This window comes from Marmota flaviventris, chromosome 7 (assembly GCF_047511675.1).
Source record: "Marmota flaviventris isolate mMarFla1 chromosome 7, mMarFla1.hap1, whole genome shotgun sequence".
NCBI lineage: Eukaryota > Metazoa > Chordata > Mammalia > Rodentia > Sciuridae > Marmota > Marmota flaviventris.
Genome location: NC_092504.1, coordinates 40,930,360 through 40,949,778, shown reverse-complemented (window position 1 = coordinate 40,949,778; position 19,419 = coordinate 40,930,360). Strand labels below are relative to the sequence as shown.

The 19,419-nt window shown below is 43.0% G+C and overlaps 1 protein-coding gene across 6 annotated transcripts in view; it reads left to right on the top strand.

Annotated features, from left to right (window-relative positions):
* The window catches only part of Lnx1 (ligand of numb-protein X 1), a 166,805-nt gene that overhangs the window by 110,875 nt on the left and 36,511 nt on the right, over nt 1-19,419 (top strand). For all 6 annotated transcript variants that reach the window (XM_071614279.1, XM_071614280.1, XM_027938160.3 and 3 more), the window contains 2 exons: nt 17,504-17,745; nt 18,253-18,405. In XM_071614279.1, the coding sequence (XP_071470380.1) occupies nt 17,504-17,745; nt 18,253-18,405 (395 nt within the window). The remainder of the gene's footprint in view (nt 1-17,503; nt 17,746-18,252; nt 18,406-19,419) is intronic.

Sequence of the window (19,419 nt, the reverse complement as noted above, 5' to 3'; positions counted from 1 at the left end):
ACTTCTCTGAATCTATTGTTTTTTTTATTTACTAAATGAAAAACAGCACCACCTTGGTCCTCAGATTTAGTGGTGAGTATTAAATGTGATAAATACCATCTATGAGATGAGGGTATAGGGGTCAACAAATGTTTGTTCTACTGAGGGCCATGTCTGCCACTTCCATTAGCTCTTTATTTATTTTTAAGACAGGTGATCTCCACTCTCAATCACTAGCTCTACAAATCCATCATAATTTCAACAAGAACATGACCATATTGCTATCAAAGTCCAGTGAAAGCCTGTTGACTATTTATTTAATTTAAACCATAAGACTGTTGCTTATCAAACTGTATTTTCTGAAAACACATCCCCCTACCATTAACATTAAGAGCGCAGACAGGGAGTCCAAATCTCCTGGTTTTCTGGAGGAACAAAACTTATATGAAATGTCAGTCTTATATAATAAGATTGATGGTCAATTTAAGAAAAGGCTGACCAGCCAATGACAGTTAAATCAATGGAAAAGAAACTGTCTTCTGACTATTAGTTCTCAGTGTGGAAACTCAGTCCTCTCCTGCAATTAACCAGATCCTCTCACTGTCAGGCAAGCAGGATGATGGGGGAATAATGAGAGTGGAGCCCTCACTGAGTATGTTAGGAAAAAATTAGCAAAGTAAAAGGGGCTGCAAACTGTCTCAAATACCTTAAATTACCCGGATGCAGAATGATTTCTGTAATATACCTAGGCCTGTCTCCATTACCTGGGTTTGTCTTCTTTTGGAGATACACAAACTATAGTTCCAAGTTCACCTGTGAATCAGAAAATTTCTTTCCCACAGAGCACTGTCTGGGTTTGAATGAAATGTGCACATTTATATTCGAAAACTTGCACGACTTGAGATAATCTTTTCCAAGATTCACAGGATAGTACTAGAACAATCCTTAGTCTTTGTCAGGAACATAAACGCATGCCTAGATTGGGGTCTCCTTGGGATGTTCCTAGAGGGTCCTATTCTTTAATGTAGTTGGAGATCTGTGCAGTTGTTTTATATTATCATAAACAACTCACAGTAAATGAAATGTCTAACATCTTAATAAAAATTTACAATATCTAGGAGAGTTCAGATCCAAAGGATGTTAGCTTCAAAATCCACCACATGGAGACTGCGTCTTTGCTGACTGCCCTAATCCCCTGCAGCTTCGCATTCCCATCTCCTGTTTCCATTTTTGGCAGATGGGCAAAAGCTTGACTGGAACAACTTGGAAGTCCATGGCACCCTAATAAATCTGGGGATGCTGTTTACTCCTTCTAGAAAAATTGGACAGATTGAAATGTTTGACCCCATTGATCTCAGTGCGTTCTCTGGTGATAGATTTTAGTTATGAGTAAGTTGAGTGATGAATTGAGTGGTTGGCAGATGGCCAGACTCTATGTTTCACTTACACATTTTTTTCTTTTTCTGTTCTTTGCTATCTCTTCCACAAGGCTATTAAATTCCTAGAAAAGTGAAAGGAAAAAGAAATGGGTGGAGACCCAAAAGGCAAACTTTTAGCCCACAAGTGATTAAAAAAAAAAAAAAAAACAATAGGTATGGCCATGTTTAGGATTCAGAATAGTAGGAATCAAAACTAAACACTGACTATTGAAGAGTTCATAGTAAAGACAGAGGCTTTACCAGGTGTGCAAAACCTCCACTGTGCTTATAGAAATCACCCTAATATGCATGGTGGGCAAGTAGTATTTTAAGACATTTACCCACCTTGAGAAGTTTATAACCTTAGTGTGCATGGTTTGAGGGTGTATGTAAAGATGAGTATAAAAGTAAATGAGATTATGAGGGTATTTTTTAAAGTTATTTCAATTTTTTTTTTTTTTTTTTTTTTTGGTATTGGGGATTGAACCCAGGGGTGCTTAACCACTGAGCAATATCCCCAGCCCTTTTTATTTTTTATTTTGAGATAGGATGTCAAGGCTGCTCGGGGCCTTGCTAAGTTGCTGAGGCTGGCCTTGAACTTGTGATCTGTCTCAGCCTCCCAAGCGACTGGGATTACAGGTGTCTGCCACCATGTCTAGCTAAATTATTTCAATTCTTAAGTGAGGTTTCTGAATCAGGAACAGAGTGACTAGTTTTTATGTCAGGAATTGGAATCAAGAACCTAATTACTGAACTATTCCTGCATCGTCATTGAACAGGTGTTCCCTGAGAATCTGCTGCACTTGGAGCATCACCATTGTCCCCTGCACAGATCTTGGGCTTATAGTTAGAGCTGGCAGAGGGTCCAGTAGACCTCATTTGAAAGTTTTAATTATTTAAGAAAATGGAAAAAAATGAAACCCTTAATGAGGGTTGCTTTAAGCCAGAGAAATCCATCATTATGCTTATTGAAATGTACACCTTGAGCTATCTATAAGTTTGGGGAATGTTTTGTGATCCTATCAGCCCCTCTTGATGGGTCATTTGCCTGGTTGTATCTTACGGTATCATGCAAATAATAAAACTGTCAGAAGTCAACTTCTAGTAATTTAGAGAATACATTGCTTTGTGTAGTCTGGCACTGTCCAAGGTCAGGGTAAGTGGATGCTCTCTAGTGGAAGAGAGGGCAGTGAGCCTGAATTCTTCCTTTTTCCAAGTCCAAGTAGTCCCATAGTTGAGGGAAAAAGAAAAAGCACCCATTCTACCTCTTTCCTAGAGGGACTACCCAGTACCTCATGCTTTATTTATGAACAGTTCCCACACAGCCTGGGATAAGGAAAATAGCCTAGTAACTGCCCTGGGAGCACGGACACCTAGTCACCCAGCCTTGAAGAATGAAATGAATGATTTCAAGAATTCACAGAGCAGTGATTGGTCAGTGGGCAGTTAGGTTTAAGTACATGTATGTAATTCAGTCAATTAAATGAGATGGATGGAACACTTTAGGATTGTGGCTCTCAAACATGACTATACACTGGAATCACCTGGGGGACTTTGCAAAAATACCAGTGTATAGTAGACCCACCCAGAGATTATGCCTTGCTTGATAGAAAAGGCATGTTGATAGAACAATGGTCAAGTTGCTTAGCAATATACCTTAAAATGTACAGTCTCTAAAAATATGCATTTCTTTTGGTCCAGTTGTAGGAAAATACAAAAATATAAACACCTATATGTGCGTGTCTAGGCATATAAAAAGATTGAAAGGCTAAATACTAACAGAGCAGCAGCAGTTTTCTTTGGGATGGAATTATGGATTATTTTTATTTTCTTCTTTTTATTTTTCCATATTTTCAAAAATGTTTGGCTCTTCCCTAAACCTCAGTTTTGAAATCAGAACAAAACAAGCTATTTCTATTTGACTCTAATGTAACCAATGAAGCATTTTATAAACAGCTTCCACGTAAAACAATACTTTATTCTTGAGAGAAGACATACAGGACGTGGTTGCAGGGAGTTTGACCTTTGACATGCCAGCAGAGGCAGGGGGGCTACAGCATCGTACGCCTGTAGTTTATCTAGTACATTCAAGTGTATTCAGTGTAGCACTCAATACATGGAAAATTCAAGATTGGTTTTTGGAATATTTTGGAATTTTTTTTCCCCTGAATATATCTGATTCACACTTGGTGCACTCCTTGGTTGTGGAACCTGTGGAAGTGGAGGACTATGTAGCTCCCACGTCCTTGTTATCTGCCTATCTTAGTGCTGTGCTAGATTACTAACTACTACAGGGGCAGAGCCTTTTTTTGGGGGGATGAGGGTACCAGGAATTAAACTCAGGGGCACTCCAACTACTAAACCATATCCCCAGCCCTATTTTGTATTTTATTTAGAGACAGAGTCTCACTGAGGTGCTTAGTTCCTTGCTTTTGCTGAGGCCGGCTTTGAACTGGCGATCCTCCTGCCTCAGCCTTCCAAGCCATTGGGAATATAGGCATGGGCGACCACACCCAGCAAGAGTCTTAGGAGCACCTAACCTATGTCCCACATTCAGTAGATATTATTAGCCACTTAAATATTTATGAAATGAGCCAGGTATTGAGTCACACATCTATAATCCCAACTACTTGGGAGGCTGAGGCAGCAGGAGGGCAACTTAGAGGCCAATCTGATCAATGCAGGGAGACCCTATCTCAAAATTAAATATACGAAAGAACTACAAATGTAGATCAATGGTCAAGTGCTTGTCCAGCATGTGAAAGGCCCTGGGTTTAACCCCCAGTACCCCAAAACAAATTAGAATGAATGAATGAATGAGTTCCAAGAGGAGAGAGATTATAACAGTCCCCCCACCCCTTATCCATGGTTTTCCTTCCCAAAGTTTCAGTTACCCATGGTTAACAAAAAGAAGATGGGTGAGTACAATACAATAAGATGTTTAGAGAGACCACAATCATGTTACTCTCATCACAATATATTGTTATAACTGTTCTATTTTTAGTTATTGTTCATCTTCTACCAATCCTGATTTATAAATCAAACTTTATCATAGGCATCTATGTATAGGGAGAGCATAATATACATAGGATTAAGTACCCTCTGAAGTTTCAGGCATCCACTGGGGGTCTTGGAATGTATCCCCAGGTGATAAGTGGGGGCTGGTGTACTGTGAAGCTTCAGCAGAGAGAACAAGATTTGAGGTAGGCTTTGGATACATGGGTGGAACTTGCATGGTGGCCACTAGAGTCCAGCCTGGGCAAAGACCTATGGTAGAGATGGATTGGAGGTGAAGAGAGACCGTTTGTTACTGTGCCTGATTGAAAGAAGCCTATGTAGTGCAGCGTTAAGGTTTGGATATGAGGTGACCCCAAAAGCTCACATGGGAGACAATGTAATAAGGTTTAGAGGAGAAAGGATTGGGTTGTGAGGTCTTAACCCAATCAGTGATTTAATCCCTTGATAGGGATTAACTGAGTGGTAACTGAACTGGTAGGGTGTGGCTGGAGGAGGTGGGAATTGGGGTGTGGATTTGGTGTATATATTTGTATCTGGAGAGTGGAGTCTCGTCTCTCTGCTCCCGGATCTCTGTGATGTGAGCTGCTTCCCTCTGCCACACTCTCCCACCATGATGTTCAGCGTCACCTGGGTCCCTGAGGAATGGAACCAGCCTTCTATGGACTAAGACCTCTGAAACCATGAGCCCTCAAATAAACTCTTCCTCCTCTCCAGTTGTTCTAGTCAGATCCTTTAGTCACAGCAGCGAAAAAGCTGACAAAAATATGCAGTGACTGTGCCAAATGAAAGGAACTGAGCAGAACAGTAGCCAAAAGGTGGAAAAATGATGGAGAAAGAAGGGGTTTTCGGTTATCCAGCAAGTCAACATGGAGCTGGCATTTCCTGCCAACAGGAGAAGCATGACTCTGCTCCCCACCATTTACACAACACAGTGTAGAAGAAATAAAGTATGATTTACAGAAGGAGGAAGAAGGTTGTTTGTTTTGAATAGATTAAAAGGGGAGGAAGAACTGGGGTGGTGGCTCAGGGGTAGAGCACTTGCCTAGCACCTGTGAGGCACTGGGTTTGATTCTCAGCACTGCATATAAATAAAGAAAATACAGGTCCACCAACAACTAAAAAGGCTTTTTAAAAAAAATTTAAAAGGGGAGGAAGCTCATTTAGCAAACAAAATGACTGGAAAAATAGAGTTTTTGTTTCATGCAAAAAGATTTGGCAAAAGGAGCTGAATATCTTTGCATGACATTTTCTCAAACACAGAGGAGGAAGAACACAATTTCTCAATATCCGAGTGTCGGGTAGTGCATGTAAGAGTCTGACACCCAGTCCTGAAAAGGTTTGGACAAACTCTGGCATTTCATAGTTATCCTAGGAGTGCAATGGAATGCTCTTGGAGGACTGAAGGAAATGTTTTTATACGTCTGGAAATGATTTCCTCCCGAGTGCCACACCACCTTCCCCCACACTCCATCTTCACACTGAGCTGGGACAGACTCTGAGCAGCCCCTGGGATGGTAAAGACCTTACAGAAACACAAAGGCTTCAAAAACAAACAAACAACAAACATTATAGGAAGCTGCACACCAAGGCTGCTTTCAAAGCTGATCAGAAAAGCTCAATGATAGTATGTCTAGAAATTTTCACCACCATAAAAGCCACCCTTTCCAGTTACCCTAAAAATCCTTCCTGAGCAATCCTGAAATGGAAAGCACAGTTGATCTGAGCCAAGCTTCTGTCATTTGCAAGTGTTATAAAATTAAGTTCAGGCCAGGATCATTGTTATACGCCTGTAATCCCAGTGGCTCAGGAGACTGAGGCACGAGGATCATGAGTTCAAAGCCAGCCTCAGCAAAAGCAAGGCACTAAGCAACTCAGTGAGACTCTGTCTCTAAATAAAATACAAAATAGGGCTGGGAATGTGGTTCACTAACCTAGTTCCCCTGAGTTCAATCCCCGATACTCCAACCTCCCAAAAACTTAAGTACAATCACTCAGAATGGAAACAGGAATTGCAGGGAACAAAGGTTAACCCCAAAGAAACTGACCACCCCCAACACCTACGTACCTGAATCCATCCATGGCAGCTGACAGAAAACTCAAATCATCTGTAGCATGGGAATTATCTGCTCCCCTCCCCCAAAGTGTCTAGGGAAAGAACTCAGTGACCCCAAAGATGTCAGAGAATCACAGAACGGATGAACTACTCTGACGTCTCTGTGAAGAATGGACCTGGCATGTGGACTGTGCCCAAGCCCTCCACCTTCCCTCATTAACCATTGTCAACCTCACATCTGGTTTCGGCTTTGGAATTCTTCAGCCTCAGCCCAGGGAGCAGCACTGGTATTTATCAGGCGCTCCTGGCTATCAGCTCAGCTCTTCCTAAACTAAACAGTGGGTTCAATTCCTTTAGTTGCTGGAAGCTCTGGAATTGTGTAAGGTTTGGACTAGCCAGGGTTGCCGTGAGGGGCTGCACTGAGACAATTTGGGGATGGCATTTTGGAACCCAACATCTAACAGAGCAGCTTAGAATCCTGTGCTGGGGAGGTGCATGAGGTCCCCTCCAAAACCAGCTTCTGCTTCTCTTAAATCTTCCAGCAAAAACATAGGAAAAGACAGAAGATGTACTGCAGAATCATGGTTAAGAGTGTCCTATTCAGAGTCATAACTCTGATGCCAAACTCTGTCTTTGCCACTTATAAGGTGACCATCTTGTTTTTTGCCTGGGACTGACCAATTTTAATACTAAAAATTCTACCTCTCAAAAACCAGGTCTGGGACTGCTCATCATCCTAGATGCTAACTAGGCAAGTTAACCTATGCCTTGTTTCAAATATGCAAAACAGAGGTAATGATCATGCCTACCTCATTAGGTTATTGTTGGAAGAATTAACTGGGTAAGACCAACCTGACCCAGGTTAAGGCCTGTGTGTATATGTGTTAGTTGAGACCTGACATATGTATTGAATTTAAATCAGCAATAAAAACCCAGTCAGGGGCTGAGGATGTGGCTCAAGTGGTAGTGCGCTTGCATGGCATGTGTGAAGCCCTGGGTTCTATCCTCAGCACCACATAAAAATAAAATAAAGATATTGTGTCCACCTAAAACTAAAAAATAAATATTAAAAAAAAAACAGTCAGAGCTGTGTCTAACTTTCAGGTTTTGCTTTAATATTGTGCCATCTGGGGTAAATTACATAACCTTTTTGAACCTCATTTTTCCACACCTGTAAAATGGGGATAATATACCCAGTTGGGGCCGTGTTTAATAGGATAAGCCCCAGAACTGTGCCTGCTAATAAAGATCAAATAGCAGACAATAGCTCAGTTGATGAGCCTTGTGATTCAAAGGAGCAACCGGGGCGTGGCAGCCCATGCCTGTAATCCCAGCAACTCGGGAGGCTGAGGCAGGCAGATCGCAAATTCAAAGACAGCCTCAGCAACTCAGTAAGACTTTGTCTCTAATAAAAGGGCTGGAGATATGGCTCTGTGGATAAGCACCTCTGGATTCAATCTCTGATAGAGAGAGAGAGAGAGAGAGAGAGAGAGAGAGAGAGAGAGAGAGAGAGAGAGAGAATAGTGTACTAGCTAGTGTCATGGTCACCTTGGCCTCCTCTCCTCACTGTTTACAACCAGGGCAGATGCTGTTACGAGTACACAGGAATATGCCAATGCCTGGACTAACGGGCTCCCCCTAGAGGTGGATGGATAAATCACACAGAGGAGTCACCCTGTGCCTCCCCGTCACCACAGGATCCTTTCAAGGCTCCATCTCTAGGATTCAGAGGCCACGCCTGATCCTGGAGATAATTACGTTATTTTTGGAGAGGAAGAATGGCAATGAGAAAACAAGCTCGAGGGCACACGGGGACCCAGCAACATGTTCCACTGACAAATGGCCCTGATGACAGGGCCAACATGAAGGCAGAGGCAGCATAATGGTCACAGTTAGCTCTTGCCTGTCACCCTAGGCCCCAAGATGCCAACTGGATAAGAACAGGCCACGCTTGACAGCTTGTGCCTCCTGTGTTCCCCATAGCAGCCACTCAGTAACTGGCAGCAAACGATATCAAAAGCAAAGAGTCTAAAATTATAAATAACCTGCTTCTAATTTTCCTTGCTTTTTCTCTGCCTCCCATGTTGCAATCACCTCCCAATTATCAGCCATCAGTCTACATGGCATCTTGGGGTGTGCACCCAGTTAAGTTCTGCCTGCCTTGGGTTCAGACCCCAGACCTTCCACTTACCATGTGACCCCGGAAGAGTTACTTCATCCCTCTGTGCCTTGATTTCTCATAGGCCAAGTGGGCATGTAACAGGATCTCCCTTGAGTGGATGGGGTGAGGACTGGATGGATTTATGTGTACAGAGTGTGTAAAACAGGGTTTAGTCCATAGATGATAATAAGTGGACTGGAAATATTGGCCATAACTATGTGGTCATTGATTTGTGGGTTGAGATTTGATAAGAGATGAGGTTTTAGTTGGCTTTTTCACAACTGTGACTAAAAGACCTGACCAGCACAATTGTAGAGGAGGAAAAGTTTATTTGCGGGATCACGGTTTCAGAGTTCTCATTCCATAGACAGCCAGTTTTATTCCTCAGGTCTCCACATGAGGAAAAACAACATGGTGGAAGAATGTGGCTGAAGGAAACAGCTCACATGGTGATCAGGCAGCAGAAAGAGAGGTCTCCATTATCCAAAGCCACGCCCCCAATCAACTGCTTCCTCCAACCACACCCTACCTGCCTCCAGTCACCACTTAGTTAATCCCATCAGGGATCAATTCACTGATTAGGTTAAGGCTATGACCCAATCATTTCTTATATTTTCTCACGTGAGCTTTTCTGGGACACCTCACATCCTAACCATCACAGATGGAATCACAGATTCTTACAGAAGCTAATTCTGTAAACTAATAGAAAAGAGAGATAGGAAAGGACATCTTTAACATTAGCTGGAAAAATGTTCACCTCCTCTTTCCCTCCCTTCTACCCTCCAAGGTAGAAACTGGCCTTGTTCAGAGACTGGCCAGCTGTTTCTCACACCTGCCCAGCACTGGATAATACCTCCACTGCAAACATCAGTATCTTGGCAAACCTGAGTCAAGTGCTTGCTTAAGTTGGCCTTGGTCCATTTGTCACCTGAGTGAACTCTATCCTGAGGACACGCTGCACCTTCTGCTCCTCTTCCCACCAAGCTACGAAACAGCGGATCCAGCTGCCCCTAACTTGGCCTTTGTTTTCGCATACCTCTCCAGGTTGTTTTGAATTTTCCCTTTCTGGTGTTCTGGTGTTCATCAGCAAGTGAAACAGAGGTGGTTAGAAGAACTGGGAACATATATGCCCACTAGGGACATTTCTCCCCAGTGGTTTGGAGGCAGAAGAAAGGGGCTAATGAGGGGAGGCAGCGTGTGGCTGGGGTGATGTAAGAGAAACAATGGTTCTCCAGCTCAGGGGCTGCTCAGAATCAAACTCATACTCAGGATCTAAGCTGACTCCCAGAGGGTGGGCTTGCCGAGCTGATGATTTCTTCTATTAACTGACAGGTCACCCGTGACTACAAGTGCTGGGGGTGTTTTCATGTACGGTTTCTGATACCTGTGTAAGTGGCCATGAGGGTCTATCCCAGGGAACATGGATTATAACCTAGAAGGGGACAAAAAGCCATCTGAACAAGGAAGAATGACTCCACCTAATATTCTTAGCCCAAAGAGATGTTATTCAAGAAGATGCAGCCTAAGAATATGCCTCAAGGCATAATAATTATGCTAGTTTCTGCTTAATGAGTTGCTACTACACAGCTGGGCAATTTTAATGAATCTTTAAACTCATGGTAAATAAAAATTATTGTGTCCATTCTACAGATGGGAAATGATGTACAAAGGGACTGAGGAATTTGCCCAACTTTGCAGAGCTGGTTGATGGCAGACCTAGGATTCCCACCTAGGTATTTTAAACTTGAAAGCCTGCACTATTTCCATCTCACCGTACCATCTTTCTGAGGAGGCTCTCTATAGCATTCATTGAATCCAAAATTATATTTCAGTATCACTTTAAAAAATCCCTATGGAACCAACATCATGTGTCAAAGGGGACAGTATATGGCAATAATTACTCTTTAGTCCCAGGTTTTAAAACCCAGAGCAAATAAAATCCAATGAAAGTTTTAAGGGAAGTATATGAACAAAAGGAAGACCAACTGAAAAAAAAAATCTACCTTTCCCTTCCCACCCCTACCCCCACCCCTCTCTCTGGCCTTGGATTGGAGTGCATGAAAATGAAAAGGAAATAATGATGATCTTGCTGAGGGAAAGGGAGATGCCCATCGGTATGACAATCACCCACAAGTAATTATGTGTTATCAGGGCCATGTGGGTGCAGCCTGAAATCCCCAACATGGTAATTTCAACAAACAGAACACTAAAAGGGGTGACTGTTACTCAGTTCAATTCAACCAATGTTTACTTAGAGCCTTGTGGTTGCCCAGAGCTAACCAGTTAGCAGAGTTGATGTGTCTTGACCGGTGGCCATGAAACACATGGGAATCTAGGAGCCTGTTCTTCCCAAGCACCAGGATGAGGAAGCCACCTCAGTCCTAGAGAGCGAGCCTGCCATTTTTAGAGGTTGGCTCCATTGACTTAATTATAGACTAGTAAATTCCAATCTCTCTGTGAAATGCTCCCCTATCATAGATTTTTTTTTTTTGGTATAATAATTGTTATTGCTTTGGAATTTTGAGTCACAAAATCTGTTGTTTGGATGGTATATTTAGGCTTTAAAATATTGTTCCCCCCAATAATTTTAAAAATGAATGTGCCTGGACTAATTGTTCAAGGAATGTTCACCATGAAGGTCAGCATCTCACATCTGGCCTCATTCATGAGTTAGGATCTTAGCCTGCAGAGACTGAGTACCACAGTGGTGGGGTATAGACTTCACACTGAGATGGTACAGTGCCAAGGGGCACTTCATCTGGGTAGAAGCACAACTGACCTGAGTCATCTGATGAATATAAATATCCAGTTAAGATACAGATTGAGAATACCTTATCTGAAATGCTTGGGACCAAAAGTGTTTTGGATTTCAGATTTCTTTTAGTATTTTGGAATATTTGCATACACATAATTAGATATCTTGGGGTTGAGACCTAACGCTAAACACAAAATTTGTTTGTTTCATATACACCTCATACATATAGCCCAAGGGTAATTTTATTCAGTATTTTTAGCACATGCATTGACTGGACCCCATCACATTTCAGATGTAAAATGTTCCACTTGGGGCATTATGTCAATGCTGACAATGCTTCAGATTTTGGAGCTTTTTGATCAGGATTGTGCAACGTGTGATTCTCTCTACAGTCTAGAAACTGAGTTAATTCTTTTATTAGGGAAAGTCATTCTTTCACTCACATATTCTATATTGAGCTGGATACAGTGGCACAGGCCTGTAATCCAAGCAACTCGGGAGGCTGAGGCAGGAGGATCACAAGTTCAAAGCTGGCCTAGTAACTTAAGGAGTTCTGGATATCTCTTGCTGGATGATATCTGGGTGTCAAGAGAGAGAAAGAATCAAGGACAAGCCTAAGATTTGGGGGCTGAACAAAGGAAGGATGTAAAATAAGGACGATGTGGGAAGAGCTGGTTTGGCAGGGAGAGTCGGAGTGTTGTGTGTTAGGTTGAAGATGCCTGTTAGATGTCCAAGTGAAGATGTGCAGTGGGTGCTCTGATAAAAAGTCTGAAGTCCTAGGGAAGCTCTGGGCCAGAGGCCCAGGGAGAAAGCATGGAACCCACATTCTGGATTCAGATCCCAGCTCCTCTCTGTGGACTTGGACTCATTCTCCCTCTGGCTTCTGTATCCTCATCTATAAAGTGAGGTGGTGCAACCGATGCCTCAGGATAGCTGGGAGCAGGTGGGAGGGTAGTCAAGGCCTCATTTGTGAAGCATGATGCAGACTACAAGATGAGACGTGAGCGATGTTCGTCTCCTCTTGCAACCTCCTGCTGGGTTGCTGGACCCTGTAGATGAAACCATGAACAACGCAATGGGTCAGGAAAGGCCCACATCAGCATGAGAAGGTGAGACCCAATCCTGCAAGCAGTGGGACACATTTCCAAGGGAAGCCCATGAGTAAAAGGAAATGGTGTTAGTGTGGTTACAGTGGACTGGATGGTGGGAAATTGGGGACATAGACCTGGGACAGGGAGGGGGTTCAGGAGGAGGTGTGGTGCAGGAGGACTAGGGCAAAGGCAGTGGCCCTGGAGAAGGAATTAGGGGCTGAGCACACTAAGGCCCACCCTCAGTCTCTGGGGTCACCAGAACCCTGATGAAGACCTTCTCTGAGCCCCAGCCCTGTGAGTCCCTGAGACTCCCATAGCCTGTTTCCCAGTTGCCTTCCCGAGAACATGGAGAAGAGCCGCTTCTCTCCCCCAGCCACCATCTCCCATCAGAATCACTCATCCTGTTCTATGGAACAGCAAGAGCCTCACACTCAGCTCTTGGCAGGGAAACCCGCTTCTCTCCAGAGTGTCCTAATCCTGGTTCCCTTTGCCTGAGAGAAAGAACATGCACATCCACAAGGGGTTAATGTCTCCCTTTACAGTTAAATATTAGCTTCCGGAAAGCTGTTCGTTCTCTCAGGAGTGAAGCAGTTGAGACTTCAGCCTCTTTCTCCGAATGAACTGGAAATGGGGGTGGGGCAGGTAATGAAAGGGATGCCGCCCTCAGGGGCCATCTCACCTCTGCATGCACACACGCCTATGCAGGCACACACACATCTCACCCACATACCTTACACAGGTGGGAAGAAAGGGAGATTGGGGGTAGAGGAGGAGGAGGGCAGTGTTGCTGCCTGAGGCACTGAAAAGAGAAAAGGACCCAACCTACCCACCTGGCCATTTTTTCTTATTACCAGAGATTGGAAAGTGCCACCTCTTGAGATAGATCTCTCCTACATATGTGTTTTGTTTGGACCACGCAGTGTTTTTTTTAAATTTTTGAATTTGTGGCCAACATTTAAAAATCAAGAGAGATTTCACATTTTTAAAAAATGATTCTTGGCATGCAAAATGCTTGCTCCAGCAGCACGGGACTGGCCTTCATAAGGCTACAATCAGCAAAGCTCTGTAGTAGCCACTGGGTCCTACTCCCAATAGCAGTCTTCACCATGGTCCCCACCCAGTCCCTCCTCCCTCCTGTCCTCAAAGCACTATGAGTTTGCAAGCCCAGGTTTAAAGGAAGGTCAGAGTGGGTGATTAATGAACTCCAAGAGAGGAGCAAACTGGTTGTTTATCTGGTATAAAAGTGAAATGAGAAAGAAAGAATAAAAGTTAGATTGAGGGGAGGTTAGGTAGTTGCTCCGATGACAGTGATGAAGGTATTGAAGGTCACTTTCTTGTGGACAACTCTTGCTCTCCTGTCATAAGAGGATGAGTTCACCATAGCAGGTTGCCATTCCCTATAAATAGGCTACTGCTGCCTGGTTGGCCTAACCAGGAGGACACTCTTCAGGACCTCTGTGAATTGTGTCTGGAATCTGTCCTGCTTCATCTCCAACTCACTTTTAACAGTGAATTCACAGACCAAGGAATTTTGTAGGAAAGGGGTTTGTTTTCTCCCCACAAAAGAAACAAAAATCGCAGCAGAGCTAGGGTTAGATTTCTTCCAGATTTGCCTCTGCTTGCTGTGATAAAGGAGCGCAGGCCCCCCCTACTCCATTATCACCAAGACAACCAGTGTTCCGAATTGCTTGTTTTAATGGACGTTCAAACATCCAGAGTTTGTGGTTCAGTTGGAAAGTGGTTTTCTGTGTTCCTTGTGTTCATCCTTCAAGTTCAGAGCCATCACCACCTGAGAGCACTTAGCAAGCTCAGGATAACTGAAAGAGAGCATAAATCCTGCTTGCTTTGAACACAACCCAGGGCTCACAGTATGTTCCTGAACTGGCCAACGGTAACCAGCTCTTCCTCTATCCTTCCCTCTTGTGTGCTTGTAAATCAAGAGGCCCCAGTATTAGTCACCACAAAAGAGATAATTAGTAAGTACAAAGCTGCTCCCTCCATCCATCACTCTGTGCCTTAGATTCCAGCTTAGCCAAGAGGTTGGAGCAAGCTAACATTGCACAAGGATGAGTTACTTAAACAAGATTATTTTTTGTTTTCAAACAAAGCTTATGAGTCTGTTTCACTCTTAATTCTGCATCCTCCCCAGTCATAAGAACAGCTGTGACCCAGGGCCAAAGGGAAGGTCCTTACCCATTGCATGAAGTTTGCCTTTCCTGGAACCCCAGGAATTTGAAATAGCAATGCTACTTTCATGGCATAGTCTTGGGGACTCAGAACTTTTAGGAATGCTTCACCCATCTTCAGTGATCAGGAAACAGAATAAGATGCCACTTTCTTTTACTGGGATATGCCATGTCCTCCCCAATAAGAGCTTGCTTGTGCCTTTGCCAGCCTTTTGTCCAATTGGAAAATTAATTTCCTGCTCTGGCAGGGCATATGGTCAAGGGCAACTGTTGCCCCCCAAAAATAAAGGCTGTTTCCAGACCCACTAAGCAGTCTAGGAACTTCCTTCCTGTGCCTTGCTGACCAAATATTGCTGGCCTGCATAGAAGTGTTCCACTCATGTATTTATGACTTGGGAGCTGCTCAAATGCACACTGGCTTCTATTTTTTCCATCACACAATGTTTCTTCCAGTTTTTGAATTTCCCATATCAACCACTTTGCTATTTTTAAGCAGAATATTTTCAAGCCAAAGTAGCTGGTCGGTATGATAAAATCTCACTGACTCAATTAGGAGCTTGAACTCTTCCCAGGTGGGCGGTATAAGCAGTATGAACTGGGCCTTGTCCCAGCCTTTCTCTTCTTCTAGAAGATGAGGGTACACAGTTGTATAATCCTAGTTCTTTTCCATTAAGATTTAAAATCATGTTTCATCATAGCTAAGATGCTAATTCTAAGAAACATCATACTGAAAGTGCTTGAAAGAAACATAAATTTTAGAAGTTCCACTGGTTAAAAGATCTTGAAACATCTTTAAAGATGTTTGTTCCCATGGTGACTGGATTGTTCACAACAGACTCTTGTGCTTTGAAATCCTTTAAGGCAGAATTGGCAACTTCTCCTTCCCTGTGTTGTGTTGTTTGATAGGACATAGTTGATCCTTTTTGAAGATCTAAATAACAAAATGTAACATCACCTTTCATCTCCTTGGAGGTGTCTTTCTAAGCAAATAAAGCATTTACTTTTTCCTTTGCAAGAAAATGTGGGATTTCAGATCTACTAAGGATGAATATTTGCTTTATCCATATCCAATGTATACCCCTCTGCTCTGTTTCTGAGACTTTCTATATGTACGGTAGCTTTTCATTTCAGTGCTGATTCATAATGTAAGCTTTTCTAAGATACTTAAGTGGCAGTTAAACTCAGGGTTGTAGTGCCAAGAGTGAGGCCAACACAGCAGAAATGACAAGAAAGACACCTGTGATTGTGTGGCCACTCTCAGGCAATGACATCCATATTGTGACTGCTCCTTGGCAACAAACACGTACCCACATCAATCACACTTGTTACAATATGAAAAAAATAAGCATTTAAAAATAGCTAAATAATGGAAAGGTCTACAATTCACATTTACTGTGTATCTAGCAAGGTAAACTCTTAGCATGATAGTCTCCATTTCCAAGGAGCAAGGTAAACTGTTAATAAGACAGTATCAACAAAACTTCATACCAAGAAGTAAGTGTAGATTTTTTAACCAGGTTAAAAAAATTGCCCCACATCCCTCAGTTCAGTAAATTTAAGGGCAAGGATTCTGATCCAGACAATAGGGCCTTCTATCCTGCCAGTTCTATGGTTATAAGGGTAGTAGACATCATGCATGCAGATCAACTGTAGACCAACATTGGATTCTGTTCCTTTCCAGGATTTTTCTTCCAATGAAGCATCATTTCCCACAGGATCACAAAAGTCTTTTTTAAATAGCTCAATCAAATAGGGTTTTTTATAATTAATTGATCAGAATAACTTCTAATTAGCATGTCTAATACATGCCAATGGCCACTTCTTAAAGGAACTCATGGGAATGATTTCTGTTTTTTCAACTATGGGAGCTGCCTACCCTCACCACAGTGCAATGAGATAGTTAAATCATCATCATTTCCCAACCAGAACCTTGCCTGTGAGCAAGGTTCTGGTTGGGAAATGACTTGTCCAGTGACAACAGAAATGCAGTCATGGCAAAATAGGGGCCTAGATCAGCTCAAACCTTGGACTCCCAAGCTTAGGGATCATCTTCTCTTTCTAATTCTCCCTATTACATCAATGACTGGTCTTACAGAGTTAGTTTGTTTGATTTTTTACATAAATGGATGGTAAAACAAATAGGTTTACATAAATGGATGGATAGAAGCAAATATGTTTTTGTTAAAAAATAAAATAAAATAAAAACTATTTTATTCTCCTAATGTTAGAAAATGTGACCATGAATGACATTTTCCAGTGTATAACATCCCTGGTCCTAGCCTCTCTGAGCAATAAGGGAGGTCCTTGGAGACCAGCCCAGAGGCAGAAATGGAAGCCACCAAGCCTGCCCCTAGAGAATAGCGATACTGAGAAAACTCCTGTGGCTTTGTGGCAATGGTGCTTTGGTTTCCATGGACAGTTAAATATGGATTCTGGGAGGAGCTTTGTATTTATGTTCAATACTGTGGGAGCAAAACCCAAAAGAAAGGAGTGAGAGTATGACTATGAGCTTTCATGGTCAAAATAGATACCAGCAAGAAGAAATTACCAAGTCCAAACAGGTAAAGATCACCATCCTCCAACCCTAGTCACGTAGACACCAGAATGTTCATAGGTTTGCATTCCAGCAACTGGGGTAGAGGCTGCATTAGGAGAATACAATAAGAACCCTTTAATTGTTTTCTCAGGTTGTTAATCCATTTGGTGGCAATGTTGGTATATTGAGTTCCTACGTGTGAAAAGGGAAGGGGGCATAGGGCCGGCCTATGTGTTTGAAGAGGCCTGACTGAACAATGACCACAGGGGGGACCCCTTTCTGACCTCCCCACTCCTCCTGTCTCAGCTGTAAAGGTGCCTCCCACTATGGCCTGACCAAAGACAGGAAGAGGCGCTCACAAGATGGCTGCCCAGATGGCTGCGCCAGCCTCACAGCGACGGCGCTCTCCCCAGAGGTCTCTGCGGCTGCCACCATCTCCTTAATGATGGACGAGCCTGGCCTAGACAACCCTGCCTACGTGTCAACGGCCGAGGATGGTCAGCCAGCAAACAGTCCCTTGGACTCTGGCCGGAGCAACCGGACTAGGGGTGAGTCAAATGGGTGGGTGTTGGGGAATGGGCTCTTGGCCTTCCTTGGGATTGCCCTCTACGGAATACTCACTGTGGAAAATTCTGGAAATGTTTTTGTAAGGGAAATGGTTCTGGTAGTTTTGGCAGCCACTCCGTGTCCAATTCTCCAAAGTGAAATGAAACCAGGAGTACCTCAGGTCATTAGAACTGTGTACTCGGACGTGGTGAAAGGGGGTGAAGGGAGAGCAGATGATTTATCACTCCCCCAGTGCCAGGGCCTTCCCTGCCTGCTCAAGAAAAGTGCTGTTACATTCACTTTCTCCCAAGGGGGGAAAGCTGATTTTAAAACAAGCCACATGTATTTCACTGTAGAAAATTTAGAAAGCAGAGGTAAGCGGATTCTACCTAGAGGTTATCCTACTACCTAGAGGTCATCACTGTTCAGGTTTTCATGTATTTTATCAGATGTGTCCATGAAAGATGATTTCTATTAACTACTGGTTCTATCACCTCGCTTTTCCTCAGCACGGCCCTTTGAGCGATCCACTATCCGAAGTAGATCTTTTAAAAAAATTAACCGAGCTTTGAGTGTTCTTCGAAGGACAAAGAGTGGGAGTGCAGTTGCTAATCAAACTGACCAGGGCAGGGAACATCCTGCAAATCCCACTGCCCCTGAAGGTAAGTGAAGTCCCCCAGGAGGCTGGACCTGGGTGGGCTCCCAGGGTAATTCAGGGTGAGGACAACCTGGTCACCACCGACCTTCTCTTCCCAAGGTTACAAAATACTTTTCGCCTTGATCAATGTCCTTCTCTTGTAAGTAACTGAAGTCAGAAATGAATGCTGTCCTTTTTTACAGGTGAGGGAAAGGTGTCAGATCCCTTACCTTTAAGAGCTGGCTGAGGGCTGGGGCTGTGGTTCAGTGGTAGAGCGCTTGCCTAGCACCGGTGAAGCACTGGGTTCGATTCTCAGCACCACATAAAAACAAATGAATAAACTAAAGGTTAAATTCTTTTAAAAAAACAAAAAGGAGCTAGCTTAATGCATGTGAAGAATGATAATCCTAGTTAATAAATGGAAAGCATTTAAAAGAGTGCTGGCACAAAATAAATGACATATTAATTTGTTCTCATTAAACTGTGTACAAGGTGTGGTTCTGAGTGTTTTGCGTGCATCTCCTCAGTCCTCCACACAATGAAGAAGTTACTATTATTATCCCTGTTTTACAGGTGAAGGCAACTGAGGCACAGAGATGTTACGTAGCTTGTTCCAGCTTATCTTGTTGAACTTTGAATACAGCTCTAGAATCCATGCAAAGAAAGTCATTAGGTAGATAGTAGATCCTATGTGGTTTCGGCAGTTTAAAGGGAGCTGAAGAAATACCGTCTTACCCATTTCTTTTCTTTTCATTTTAGAAGTTTCGAGTAGTAATAATAATAGCTTTTTAAATAAAAGATGAGTTCTTTCTGTGTTCCAAGTAGAGTTCTGAGCCATTTAAATGTCACAACAATGCTAAGGAACGAGGGTTATCATTCCCAATTTGTAGATGAGGAAACTAGAGAGAGAGATTAGGCAACTAAGCCAGAGTCACCCAGCTGAAAGAAAGAAATGGTAGAACTAGGATTTTAGCTCAGATCCTCTGGCTCCAGAAACTACTCTGATAACCACTAAGTTATTCTGCCCTTCATTCTTGGG